The sequence below is a fragment of the Schistocerca piceifrons genome, chromosome 4, assembly GCF_021461385.2.
Source record: "Schistocerca piceifrons isolate TAMUIC-IGC-003096 chromosome 4, iqSchPice1.1, whole genome shotgun sequence".
Taxonomy (NCBI): Eukaryota; Metazoa; Arthropoda; class Insecta; order Orthoptera; family Acrididae; genus Schistocerca; species Schistocerca piceifrons.
Window position 1 is genome coordinate 240,752,075 of NC_060141.1, and position 15,592 is coordinate 240,767,666.

The 15,592-nt window shown below is 37.4% G+C and overlaps 1 protein-coding gene across 1 annotated transcript in view; it reads left to right on the top strand.

The window, feature by feature from the left end:
• LOC124794806 overlaps positions 1-15,592 on the top strand; it is a 165,081-nt gene that overhangs the window by 126,238 nt on the left and 23,251 nt on the right. The window contains exon 2 of the mRNA XM_047258462.1: positions 2,281-2,419. Coding sequence (XP_047114418.1) covers positions 2,293-2,419 — 127 coding nt within the window. The 5' untranslated portion in view covers positions 2,281-2,292. The remainder of the gene's footprint in view (positions 1-2,280; positions 2,420-15,592) is intronic.

Below are 15,592 nucleotides of genomic sequence, written 5' to 3' on the forward strand. Positions count from 1 at the left end.
TGTCATTTTGCAAAGCATAGAACATAAATATAGTTTTTATTGTCAGTTTTATCAAGTACAGCTGATTTCTATTCCAAAAATTATGTCATTAGCATTTTTAACAATTAATATCACAAAATGCCAATTTTAAACAGAACAGCATTATAAATTTCACTTGTCTCCAATTGTAGTAATTTCTTATGGCAGTTTACATTGTTTTATAAAAAATAATTCATTGACGTAAAATACTAGCATCAAATGTAATTAATAATAACTTATGTAGATTGAAAAGATAAAAATACAACAATACACATATAAATGTAACAGAATTGAATTGTATCTTAGTCCAATGTGTCATGTAACACACTACATGAGTTTTGCCTGTTATATTTTCTCATATACACTCCTGGAAATTGAAATAAGAACACCGTGAATTCATTGTCCCAGGAAGGGGAAACTTTATTGACACATTCCTGGGGTCAGATACATCACATGATCACACTGACAGAACCACAGGCACATAGACACAGGCAACAGAGCATGCACAATGTCGGCACTAGTACAGTGTATATCCACCTTTTGCAGCAATGCAGGCTGCTATTCTCCCATGGAGACGATCGTAGAGATGCTGGATGTAGTCCTGTGGAACGGCTTGCCATGCCATTTCCACCTGGCGCCTCAGTTGGACCAGCGTTCGTGCTGGACGTGCAGACCGCGTGAGACGACGCTTCATCCAGTCCCAAACATGCTCAATGGGGGACAGATCCGGAGATCTTGCTGGCCAGGGTAGTTGACTTACACCTTCTAGAGCACGTTGGGTGGCACGGGATACATGCGGACGTGCATTGTCCTGTTGGAACAGCAAGTTCCCTTGCCGGTCTAGGAATGGTAGAACGATGGGTTCGATGACGGTTTGGATGTACTGTGCACTATTCAGTGTCCCCTCGACGATCACCAGTGGTGTACGGCCAGTGTAGGAGATCGCTCCCCACACCATGATGCCGGGTGTTGGCCCTGTGTGCCTCGGTCGTATGCAGTCCTGATTGTGACGCTCACCTGCACGGCGCCAAACACGCATACGACCATCATTGGCACCAAGGCAGAAGCGACTCTCATCGCTGAAGACGACACGTCTCCATTCGTCCAACCATTCACGCCTGTTGCGACACCACTGGAGGCGGGCTGCACGATGTTGGGGCGTGAGCGGAAGACGGCCTAACGGTGTGCGGGACCGTAGCCCAGCTTCATGGAGACGGTTGCGAATGGTCCTCGCCGATACCCCAGGAGCAACAGTGTCCCTAATTTGCTGGGAAGTGGCGGTGCGGTCCCCTACGGCACTGCGTAGGATCCTACGTTCTTGGCGTGCATCCGTGCGTCGCTGCGGTCCGGTCCCAGGTCGACGGGCACGTGCACCTTCCGCCGACCACTGGCGACAACATCGATGTACTGTGGAGACCTCACGCCCCACGTGTTGAGCAATTCGGCGGTACGTCCACCCGGCCTCCCGCATGCCCACTATACGCCCTCGCTCAAAGTCCGTCAACTGCACATACGGTTCACGTCCACGCTGTCGCGGCATGCTACCAGTGTTAAAGACTGCGATGGAGCTCCGTATGCCACGGCAAACTGGCTGACACTGACGGCGGCGGTGCACAAATGCTGCGCAGCTAGCGCCATTCGACGGCCAACACCACGGTTCCTGGTGTGTCCGCTGTGCCGTGCGTGTGATCATTGCTTGTACAGCCCTCTCGCAGTGTCCGGAGCAAGTATGGTGGGTCTGACACACCGGTGTCAATGTGTTCTTTTTTCCATTTCCAGGAGTGTAGCTTATCATCAGTGATATGGAATGAGTGGTCACCAACTGAGAAATTTCCATTGTGATGCTGATGCAATAATGATGAGTGCTATCATAGAATTTTTATTTGGAATTTGGAGCACTTCTTGGCATTGCTAATGCTGGTAATATGTTAAGTATTTCCTGAGAATTCTTAGAACATTGATAGGAAATGGTGAAGGATCCAGAATGGTACATACACAAACCTTAAGCAAGAAATAATGATTTTATTGAGAGATATAAAACTCATGCAATTTTCATTTTTAAAGGCTATAAACCAAAGCAATAAATTTAAAGTTCAGTTTTTTATGTGTGTTTTCATTATGTATGGTACTAGGCATTTTAGTGGTTGGTACCACATTGCCATAGTACCCTTAACATGACACAATTTATTAAACTATCTATATAATTATTACCATTTGTTTCTTTGAACTGAGACTGTAAGGAAATCATTTTCATGTCAACAGCACAATTTTAAGATGAAGTGGGTGTCCATCCTCGTTGCTGCCCTCCTCCTGGTAAGTGTAGCTGTGGCTGAGGGAGAAATATGGGAGGAAGATGACCACGAGGTACTCATCCGCAGCGAGAGGGGTGCAAAGAATAGGGGTATGTGTTACAAATGTATAGAGTTATGGTAATGCAATAATTTTAAGTATTTCTAAACTCAGTCAACAAAAACCATAAACATTATTGTTCATATCTACACTGAAAACAATAGAGAAGTTACTATGCTAGAGTATTGTGTAAAACATTAGCACAATTAATATACCACCAAAGTTACAATAGGATTGGGCAGTTATTTAAAAATAATGGTCCAGTTGCTATACTGGCATTGTTTAGGATTAAGCAATACTTTAAAATTGCATAACCTTTCCTCTAGTTACAAGAAGTCATTTTTATATTATATTATTACTTGCATATTACAGTACTTAGTCATTATGTCGGTGTTCTCAAGATTGTTTCCACTTTAAGTAATATTATTTATGTCCACAGAAAAAAGAACCAAAAGAAAAAGGCTACAGAAATTATTCCCAAGTCCCAAATTAACTTTTATTCCTTTGTTATTTGTTCATCCAAAAAATTATGTTCATTTTATGTGCTACACATTAATGCAAATTTTGATAAAGTATATATCTCTTGATAGCAATTGGTTTTACTTAGATGTGATCTGAAATGGGCACATGAGGCTAACCATATCACTGTAAGATTTAATTATAGGTTGACTACTATTGGATTTATGATTATAGCATTATAAGCAAAATTAAAGATACGTATTATAAAATTTAACCCCCATAATTTCTGCAACCATATAAAAACAACATAAGAATTAATGTGAAGTTAACTATCCCAATAAGCAAAATTTAAGTGAAATTTGACATCAAATTCTTGTCATGTTTGCAGCCAAATCATAAATCGTCTAACCAGATGGTCCACTGAAATATTGTGTCAAGATGATTGTATGATCTGGCTGCACATCCAAGAAGACTATCATCAGCTAACGCATCAGGAAATTTTATATTGGCACATAAATTTGACATTTATTGGTCTCCATACAGTCACCAACCAAATAAAAACAATGTTGGAGCAGTGTACTGGTGACTGTTTCTAAATGAGTTACTATTTTTTACTAAGTAGGTCAGTTTCGTAAAGTATGCTGTCAGTGTGTCTCAAACTACCATGGCATTTGCTCTGTTCCTGACTTGTTAGATAAATGTCACCACTAATGGTATGCATTACATGATTTGTTTCAAACAGAGGGATGTTCTTATTCACAGATAGAACTAAAGATAGTAACATTACTGTCCTCTGGTTCTGTCAGCCTTCCAAAAACTTGAGTCTCAGAACACCTTTTGTGATCTTCAATTTATTTTATTACCTATTCTACTGCTTGTATGGAGCCAGTGGTTTTATGTGATTAGGTAAAACATAAATCACTGTATCCCAATTGAACTACCACTTATTCGTTACTTTCATATGTATTCCACCAATCTAATTTCTATACATCAAGATTATATGAATTTTATAAATTGTATACCATTTTAAACTGTCTATAGAAACAATAATAAATGAATTAGCAATACTACAGGGACAGAGAGATGGTGAACTTTGTAAATTAGATACCGTTTGAAACTGTCTATATAGTAACCTTGGATGACATACTCGTGATGTAATTTTGCAGCTCCACACTTCCATAACATCTTTGCATCAGTGAAAATCATCTAAAATAATAGCAACTGTATGTATCTGTTTTATTATAGATACAGCCCATTATTTTGTAAATTGAAAAAAAATTCTTTATCCAGTACCTACAGTAAACTTTTACCCTTAATTGAGGACTTGACTCATTACAGACCCCTTAAAGCTCTACTTAATGATGGGATTTACATTACAAAAACTTTGTTAGCATACTGTAAATTCACATATTTAATTGATGTATACCTGCACAGAAGACCTAAAAACTACAAAATTTCTGAGTGATAAAAAAATTCTCAGTCCAGAATTTTGTTATTTTGTTTATTTGTGTACTTATTTCATGTTCCAGTGATCCATCTTGTAAATATATCAGTGTCAGTTTTACAAATTTGTTGTGGTAGTATATAAATAGTGCTAATCAGTTTTGCATCAAAATACTACAGCTTGGTTCTATTAAAGAAAAATAAATTTTGCAGTTAAATAAATGTTACAGGAAAAATAAATATTACAGAAAATCTGTTATAGAAAAATAAGTACATTTACAATAATAAAGGGACAGGAAACCCAAATAAAAATTCTAGGAATGTATCCAAGAGTACATGGGTACTATTCACTGTGTTTAGGAACTCTTCTGTAGTGGAAAATGCTGTCACAATAGGAACCGCCTTAAGTTTTTTAAAACAAGAGCACATCATCTACTAGATGCTTAATTTGTGAAAGGAGGCCATTATAAATCACACAGCCACCAATGTAGACCGCCTTCTGTACCATAGTCAGGTGCTCATAATGGATATCGCCTTTCCTTCTAGTTTCATGACTATGATACACACTATTAGGTTTGAAAAGGTTTTTTTTTCCTTATGAAAAAAATCAGGGAGAATATATATATTGTGCAGTCAATGTAAGAATTCAAGTTCCTTAAAAATATTTCTGCACTTGACTCTAGGATGGACTCCACTCATGATTCTTATGACCTTTTCTGTGCGTATACTGCTTTTCTAGACAATTGAAGATTTCTCCAAAATATGATTTCATATGCCATAATGGCATGAAAATAATCATAATAAGCTGATCTAATGGTTTCCATATTTTTATAGGAGCAAACAATGCATAAGGCATAAGTTGCAGAATTCAGTCTTTACGCAGACTGAGGATGTGGTTTGACCAATTTAGTTTGCTAACAGTATGTAAGGCCAGGTATTTTGAACCATCCACCCTAGTTATCTGCTGGTCACCCAGTTTTTCTTTCATCTTTAGAGGTTGTGTGAAACTGAATATAATCTTTTTAATGTAACTAAACAAGTTTAAAATATCCGTACAATCCTTATTAGCTGATACCTCAAGTTTGTGTATTAAATTGTCAATAAGTCACATAGAGTCATCATCAAAAACGGTAAATTTACAATATTCTGTACAAAGAGGTAGATTATTAATAAAAAGTAAAGGGCCCAGAACAGACCTCTGAGCCCTGCTGCATCACGTATACCTAGATATGTTGCTTTGTGTGAAAGTGTTTGGTGACTGGCACAGTCAAATGCTTTTGATAGGACACAAAATATTCCAACCATTATCATCTTTTTGTTGTTGGACACCTAAAACATGGCAGCAGCTGCAAATATTGCATGTTCTGTTGATAATCCCTTCTGAAATCCAACCTGATTTTTGCTGATAATATTATTCTCACTGAGATGCTAAGCAATACTAGCCTGCATTAGCTTCTATAAAACCTTGGAAAAACTTGTCAGTAGTGAGACTGGCCAATAGTTTGCAGTATCTGCCTTATCTCCCTTCTTAAGCAGAAGTTTGACAACTGCACACTTCAGTCTTTCAGGAACTATTTGTTGCTTAAGTGATGCATCGAAAATATGGCAAAGGATTTCATTTTATTTCCTCCTTCCCTTTGGGGTGCTTCACTTTTTTTGTCAGGCACTGTATAATTTATTTCTGTTTGATATAATCTTCATGCATGTGAAAGGTTTATAGCAGTATGAAAATGACTTCATAATGTCCTCTGTCTAAAACTCTGTCTACTGTTTACTCTCTATTTTGCAGCTCATAAATTTATTTTTTAATTGTTGCTGTAGAAGGAATATTAACCCTTATTCTCAGTTCATTAGCTTATGAAGTAAGACAGCTTGTTAAAGACTTTCACACACTAAAAAATAATAAAGACACAAAAGGCTTGCTTGGTAGTCAAGTTATGTACTCTGATGAAACAGTATACAATCAACTTCCATTTAACGTAATGTAAGAAATTGGGTCTCTCTACTAACTCAAAGGAAAATTTAAAAAATACCCCATTAGCATCTACTACAAATGTCTTATTACCTGGATTGAAAATTACTGTTAGCTCCATAGCAAGTGGCAACACAGATATGCATGACAGGTAGTTGTATATTATAACAGAATGTAACTATTTGTCTTAAAAATACCAAAGCAATTAAGTAAATATTTATCTACCAATAGAAGATGAAGAATAATTATCAAACATAGGTGAAGAAGCCACAGAATCTTAAAAAATAACACCTTTATTTCTAATTAAAGGGTAAATTTGGCTGACACACACTTAAATAGCATTAAATAATCCAAAGATATTTCACTGTTAATACAACATACAGATTAAGTCTCTAAGAGTTGCTTCCCTTGTGTTAACCTATATCTTGACTCATTCAACATGCCTGTAGGTTTATCTTTATGGGATCTACAGAAGACTTGTTGTCTTCAATCCAAAGACTAGTTTGATGTAGGTCTCACACTAATGTATGCTGTGTGAGTCTCTTCATTTTTCTGTCACTGCTGCAGCTACTGGTGAAGGGAATATAGAACAACATATCACAGTAATATTAGCTTCCAGAAAAACAGAGTTTTTCTTTGGGAGAGGCAAAGGTGAAGGAGAAGACCTTTGCTATGTTGTGAAAGAATAAATCGTTCTGATAGCTAGGATTGCTGTGTCATATTTATTTGTGATCCTATTGATTGTCCTAGGAGTTTTGATTCCTGAATATAAGTAACGACAACCCTATTTGTCTGTTTGTGATTTTAACAATTTTCTATATCCTCAGTCTTTTGCAGTGGCAATACATTTCTCAGTATTCGAGTCACATCATTTCAGATAAAATCACTGAGCTTTTGATGGCTGTTGTTGACATTGCTTTCAGGAGTAAAAGTACTGACTACTGGGGTAGGCACTGTGTTCTGATTATATAGGATAGATAGCAGCACCTAGAACTTTCTGGATGTTGTCCAAGTGATGCATGAATGGGAGGGCAAGTTGAGCAACTTCTGTCACATGATCAAATGGTATTTCATGGCACAAGGGACCAGTACCACATTTGAAACTGCTGCTGCTGCATCCCTATAAGCCCCAAGCGTCCCTCACCATTTTCATTCAGTGTCCGAAGCCTGTTACCCTGCCTGACTAAATATGTATCACTGATCTCAGTTAAAACTGTTAGATACAATCTCATATTGGTTGCCTCTTTTATCATGCAGTGCAATTATGAAGACATGTACAAAGTCCCATGTCATTTTATTAGATGAACAGTGTAAGTACTCTGCAGCAGTTCGTAGATCACATGACCAAAGATAGTGAGATAGACATGGATGGAAAGCTGCCTCTCCTGGGTGTGTTAGCAGACCAGAAGGCAGATGGTCAGTTTGTCATTTAATATATACCAGACAAAACCACTCAGGCTGCCACCACAATGCCAGTAGGTTTCATTATGTCATGCACAAAGAAACTGTCTTTAGCATCTCAGTGCAGAGACCTACGATGACACATTATTATGACAATCTCCAGTCAGAATTTCAGCATTTGAGGCTCATTTCCAGGTAAAAGAAGATATTACAAACTTTTTCAGGTGCAAATGAAAGATGCTTGCATCACAGTGTAAGAGAACAAGGCAGTGATTTCTTCATGCAGTGGGGCTACGACCAACAAAATATCAAACATGCTCCAGAGATGAGGACTAAAACCAATATTCTAGATTGCCTCCAAGATCCAGAATCTGTACACCTACATCTACAAACAAACTCTGCAAACTATTGTGAAGTGCACAGCAGAGGATACTTAGCATGGTATCAAATATTGTGGTTTCTTCCTGTTCTAATCACATAAGGAACATGAAAAGAATGATGGCTTAAATGCCTCTGTGCATAAAGTAATTAGTCTCATATAATTTTCACTGTCCCTACAGGAGTGATACATAGGAGGGATGAAGAATATCTCTAGATATTGGTTCTTGTAATTCTGTAAGTAGGCTTTGTGTGGAATTTGTAAATTCAAGTTCTTTTACTTTCCCATGAGTCAAACAAATTTGTTACCATTCATATTCTCCTTCTTTGTACACTTTCAGTCTCCCTGTTAGGCTTATTTCATATGGGTCCCACATACCTGAGCATTATTCTGAGATGGGGTACACAAGTGATTTGTAAACAGACTGCAAAGACCAACTGCATTTTCCCAGTATCCTGCCAGTGATCTAAAGTGTGCCAGCTCCTTTAACTGTGATTGAGCCTATCTGATCATTCCACTTTATATCCCTACATGTACAGTGTCCCATGTGAATTTGGCAATATCTACAAGATGTGATCAAAAAACATGGGAAATTTTTTAATTTTGCTGGCCTTATACATATGAATTTTCAAAGCTTTTTTATCTTGATGGTAATCATGTTCCTGATATATTTTTGCATTTCAGCTGTTTTGAATATTTAGCTTATAATTGACAGCTGAACTGGAGAATTTTTACTTTTGGGAAAATTGAGCAAAGAATTTTTATATTAAATTTTGATTGAAAAATGGAGTAAAGTGCAGCTCCGCATTTGAAATGTTGACTGTGGCTTTTGGCAATTCTACCATAAGTAAGACAGGAGTTTACAAGTAGTATAAATGTTTCACAGAGGGCTGGGGAAATAGCAGGAAAGTTAAAGGGGGGAGGCACTGTCGTGAGTGGTAAAATACCAGTGGTTGTAGGGTTCAGAAAAGATCCTTTTTTAGGGTAGGGAGGACAGAAAGAAAGCAAATTTTAAGAGAGGTTAGAACTGAGACAAACCTTAAGTTTGAGAAAGAACTCAAAAAACATAATTCTAGCTTATTACATCAGCATAAACAGCTATCGGTTAAGAATTTTCAACAGTCAGCAGATATTATAACTCTACCAAATTTTAACCCAGTCAATGTGAAATGTCAGCTATCTTCATTGCATCAAAATATTCGAGGACTGAAAAATAAAATAACTGAATTAACTATCTGCATAGATGAATTAGAGTCTTCAAACCCACCTGACATAATCTGCCTCTCTGAACATCATGTGACCACTGGTATAGAACTTTTAAGTGTTACAGGGTTTAGGTTAGCATCTCACTTTTGTAGATCAGAAATGGAGAAAGGAGGAGTTGCCACATTCATTAGGAACTGTCATAAATTTAAGAACATAGACGTTCATAAATTTTGCCTAGAACAGCATATGGAAGCATGTGCAACAGAATTAGAATTTCACAAAAAATCCTTCATAATATTAAGTGTATATTGAGCACCTGCAGGTAACTTTAATCTGTTTGTAAACCACCTTGAAGCTGTACTGGCCCATTTAACAACCAAAAACAAAGAAATAGTGGTTGCTGGTGATTTCAATGTAGATTTTCTTAAAGACTCCCCCCTTTAACTTTCCTGCTATTTCCCCAGCCCTCTGTGAAACATTTATACTACTTGTAAACTTCTGTCTTACTTATGGTAGAATTGCCAAAAGCCACAGTCAACATTTCAAATGTGGAGCTGCACTTTACTCCATTTTTCAATCAAAATTTAATATAAAAATTCTTTGCTCAATTTTCCCAAAAGTAAAAATTCTCCAATTCTTGAAAACACAACAACCTTTTCAGCTGTCAATTATAAGCTAAATATTCAAAACAGCTGAAATATTCAAAATGTGAAATGATCTGGGTGAACGTCACGGTTAAAGCAGGCTCAGACATGGTAATTGGATGTCTTTATAGGCCCCCTGGCTCAGCAGCTGTTGTGGCTGAGCACCTGAAGGATAATTTGGAAAATATTTTGAGTAGATTTCCCCACCATGTTATAGTTCTGGGTGGAGATTTTAATTTGCCGGACATAGACTGGGAGACTCAGACGTTCATAACGGGTGGCAGGGACAAAGAATCCACTGAAATTTTTTTAAGTGCTTTATCTGAAAACTACCTTGAGCAGTTAAACAGAGAACCGACTTGTGGCGATAACATATTAGACCTTCTGGTGACAAACAGACCCGAACTATTTGAAACAGTTAACACAGAACAGGGAATCAGCGATCATAAAGCGGTTACAGCATTGATGATTTCAGCTGTAAATAGAAATATTAAAAAGGTAGGAAGATTTTTCTGTTTAGCAAAAGTGATAAAAAGCAGTTTACAGAGTACCTGATGGCTCAACACAAAAGTTTTGTCTCAAGTACATATAGTGTTGAGGATCAGTGGACAAAGTTCAAAACCATCGTACAATATGCGTTAGATGAGTATGTGCCAAGCAAGATCGTAAGAGATGGAAAAGAGCAACATTGGTACAACCACCGAGTTAGAAAACTGCTGCGGAAGCAAAGGGAACTTCACAGCAAACATAAACATAGCCAAAGCCTTGCAGACAAACAAAAATTATGCGAAGCGAAATGTAGTGTGAGGAGGGCTATGCGAGAGGCATTCAATGAATTCGAAAGTAAAGTTCTATGTACTGACTTGGCAGAAAATCCTAAGAAATTCTGGTCTTATGTCAAAGCGGTAGGTGGATCAAAACAAAATGTCCAGACACTCTGTGACCAAAATGGTACTGAAACAGAGGATGACAGACTAAAGGCCGAAATACTAAATGTCATTTTCCAAAGCTGTTTCACAGAGGAAGACTGCACTGTAGTTCCTTCTCTAGATTGTCATACAGATGTCAAAATGGTAGATATCGAAATAGGTGACAGAGGGATAGAGAAACAATTAAAATCGCTCAGAAGAGGAAAGGCCGCTGGACCTGATGGGATACCAGTTCGATTCTACACAGAGTATGCGAAGGAACTTGCCCCCCTTCTTGCAGCGGTGTACCGTAGGTCTGTAGAAGAGCATAGCGTTTCAAAGGATTGGAAAAGGGCACAGGTCATCCCCATTTTCAAGAAGGGACGTCGAACAGATGTGCAGAACTGTAGACCTGTATCTCTAACGTCGATCAGTTGTAGAATTTTGGAACATGTATTATATTCGAGTATAATGACTTTCCTGGAGACTAGAAATCTACTCTGTAGGAATCAGCAGGGGTTTCAAAAAAGACGGTCGTGTGAAACCCAGCTCGCGCTATTCGTCCACGAGACTCAGAGGGCCATAGACACGGGTTCACAGGTAGATGCCGTGTTTCTTGACTTCCGCAAGGAGTTCGATACAGTTCCCCACAGTCGTTTAATGAACAAAGTAAGAGCATGTGGACTATCAGACCAATTGTGTCATTGGATTGAGGAGTTCCTAGATAACAGAACGCAGCATGTCATTCTCAATGGAGAGAAGTCTTCCGAAGTAAGAGTGATTTCAGGTGTGCCACAGGGGAGTGTCATGGGACCATTGCTGTTCACAATATACATAAATGACCTGGTGGATGACATCAGAAGTTCACTGAGGCTTTTTGCAGATGATGCTGTGGTGTATCGAGAGGTTGTAACAATGGAAAATTGTACTGAAATGCAGGAGGATCTGCAGCGAATTGACGCATGGTGCAGGGAATGGCAATTGAATCTCAATGTAGACAAGTGTAATGTGCTGCGAATACATAGAAAGATAGATCCCTTATCATTTAGCTACAAAATAGCAGGTCAGCAACTGGAAGCAGTTAATTCCATAAATTATATGGGAGTATGCATTAGGAGTGATTTAAAATTGAATGATCATATAAAGTTGATCGTCGGTAAATCAGATGCCCGACTGAGATTCATTGGAAGAATCCTAAGGAAATGCAATCCAAAAACAAAGGAAGTAGGTTACAGTACGCTTGTTCGCCCACTGCTTGAATACTGCTCAGCGGTGTTGGATCCGTACCAGATAGGATTGATAGAAGAGATAGAGAAGATCCAACGGAGAGCAGCGCGCTTCATTACAGGATCATTTAGTAATCACGAAAGCGTTACGGAGATGATAGATAAACTCCAGTGGAAGACTCTGCAGGAGAGATGCTCAGTAGCTCGGTACGGGCTTTTGTTAAAGTTTCGAGAACATACCTTCACCGAAGATCCAGCAGTATATTGCCCCCTCCTATGTATATCTCGCGAAGAGACCATGAGGATAAAATCAGAGAGATTAGAGCCCACACAGAAGCATACAGACAATCCTTCTTTCCACGAACAATACGAGACTGGAATAGAAGGGAGAACCGACAGAGGTACTCAGGGTACCCTCTGCCACACACCGTCAGGTGGCTTGCGGAGTATGGATGTAGATGTAGATGTTGATATTTGAGTTAGTAACACTATCATTCAACTTAATTCCCACTGTAAAGTTCCCCACTAGGGTAGCCACTTGCTCACAAACAGCCATTGATAATATCTTTATAGAAAAGCCCAATGAACAAAATTATATTACAAAACCAATAGTCAATGGCCTCTCAGACCATGACATGCAGTTCCTTCTGTTAAATGTTAATACTGAACAGGATATAAAATCTGTTAAATCTGAGCTCAAGAGGGTAATCAATAAGCCAAAAATTGATTATTTTAGGACACTCCTCAGAGACATTCACTGGACTGACGTTTACAGTGCTCATGGCATGAATGAAAAATATAACACTTTTGCTAATAAAGTCCTTACCTTATTCGAACACTGTTTTCCCCCAAAACTTACCAAGGTTAGAGCGAAGCCTACAAAAAAGCCATGGATTACTCGAGGAATAGGGGTATCTTGTAAAAAAAAAAGAAAACTGTATCTATCAATCCGAAATAGTTCCGATGTTGATGCTATAGCACATTACAAGAAATACTGCAAAATATTAAAGACTGTAATATGGATGTCAAAGCAAATATATTACAAGGAAAAGATAGTCATATCACATAACAAAATAAAGACATATGGGATATAGTAAAGGAGGAGACGGGTAGAACCAGACATGAAGAGGAACAAATAGCATTAAGAGTAAATGATACATTGGTGACAGATGTGTATAGTGTTGCAGAACTTTTTAATAAACATTTTATAACTGTTACCAAAAAGATTGGGTTGTCAGGTTCAGTAGATGCTGCTATGGAATACCTCAGACCAGAAATTTCAAGCAACTTCCATAATATGAATTTGACCCTCACTACCCCTACAGAAATAATGTCCATCATAAAATCTTTAAAATCAAAAACATCTAGTGGGTATGATGAAATATCAACAAAGTTAATTAAAGAATGTGATTCTGAGCTAAGTAACATATTAAGCTATCTGTGTGACCAGTCATTTATCAGTGTAATATTTCCAGAATGGCTGAAATATGCTGAAGTTAAGCCACTGTTTAAGAAGGGAGATAAATAATTAGCATCATATTTCCGTCCAATTTCACTGTTGCCAGCATTCTGAAAAATTTTCGAAAAAGTAATGTACAGTCAGCTTTATAGCCATCTTATTTCAAATAACATACTGTCAAAGTCACAGTTTGGGTTTCTAAAAGGTTCTGATATTGAGAAGGCTGTCTACACTTACAGTGAAAATGTGCTTAATTCATTAGACAAAAAATTGCAGGCAACTGGTATATTTTGTGATCTGTCAAAGGAATTTGACTGTGTAAATCACAATATGCTTTTAAGTAAATTAGAGTATTATAGTGTAACAGGAAATGCCTCAAAATGGTTCAAATCTTATATCTCTGGCAGGAAACAAAGGGTGTTATTAGGAAAGAGACATGTATCAAGCTGTCAGGCATCATCCAACTGGGAACTAATTACATGTGGGGTCCCACAAGGTTCCATTTTGGGGCCCTTACTTTTTCTTGTGTATATCAATGACCTTTCATCAGTAACATTACCAGATGCCAAGTTCGTTTTGTTTGCTGATGATACAAACATTGCAATAAATAGCAAATCAAGTGTAGTCTTAGAAAGATGAAATATTTGTGGACATTAATCACTGGTTCCTAGCCAATTCTTTGTTACTAAACTTTGAAAAAACACACTACATGCAGTTCAGAACTTGTAAGGGGTGTCCCACGAGTATATGTCTAACATACGATGACAAAAAGATAGAAGAAGTGGACAGTGTTAAATTCTTGGGATTACAGCTTGACAATAAATTCAACTGGGAGGAGCACACCACAGAACTGCTGAAGCGTCTTAACAAATCTCTGTTTGCAATGCGAATTTTGTCAGACATAGGGGATATAAAAATGAAAAAGCTGGCATACTATGCTTACTTTCATTCCATAATGTCATATGGGATTATTTTTTGGGGTAATTCATCAAGCCAAGCTAAAGTTTTCCGGGCACAAAAACGTGCAGTAAGAGTTATATGTGGTGTGAACTCAAGAACATCCTGCAGAAGCCTGTTTAGGGAACTAGGGATACTAACTACTACTTCCCAATATATTTATTCCTTAATGAAATTTGTCATTAAAAATATATCACTTTTTCAAACCAACAGCTCAATTCATGGAATCAATACTAGAAATAAGAATAATCTTCACAAGGATTTAAAGTCACTTAGTCTTGTACAAAAAGGTGTGCATTATTCAGGAACACACATTTTCAATAACTTGCCAGCAGCCATAAAAAGCTTAACAACCAATGAAATTCAGTTTAAGAGAAGCCTAAAGGATTTATTGGTGGCCAACTCCTTCTACTCCATTGATGAATTTCTCAGTAAAACCAACTGATTTGTGTGTGTGTGTATATATATATATATATATATATATATATATATATATATATATATATATATATATATATATATATATATATATATGTAAGTACAATATAACTTCTGTGCAATTTCAGTGCAGTAATGTGTTCATTGTAAATGTGTGTGTGTGTGTGTGTGTGTGTGTGTGTGTGTGTGTGTGTGTGTGTAAGTAAGTAAGTACAATCTAACTTCTGCACCATTTCAGTGCAGTAATGAGTTCATTGTAAATAAGCATAATAGTAGTTGTATTACATTTTTATTACCTTATAAATAAATAAAAACCTTTTTTATTTTAAATTCAGTGCATTAGTATTTGTAAAATGACTTTCATATAGTGTTCATTAAAAAATGACGATCATTCCACTTGGGACCTGTGGAATAGTACATTAGCTTATTTGTTTTAGTTGTAAATATTTCTCATGTATTGTTGTTTTTCTGACATGTTCCACATCCTGGAGGACCTCCTCACTATGGATCAATTGGAATGAAAGTAAATCTAATCTAATCTAAAAACTTGAGAAGACATTGAAGATGATGACTGCCGTGGACTCCCTATTACTGATGACAATGTGGAAGAAGTAAAGAAAATTGTTCTGGAAAATTGCTCAATCACCATTAGAGAGCTTGATGATGCTGTTGGCACATTCTTTGGCTCAAGCCAAGCAATTTTTTCGGATGTTTTGGGCATGAAATGCATAGC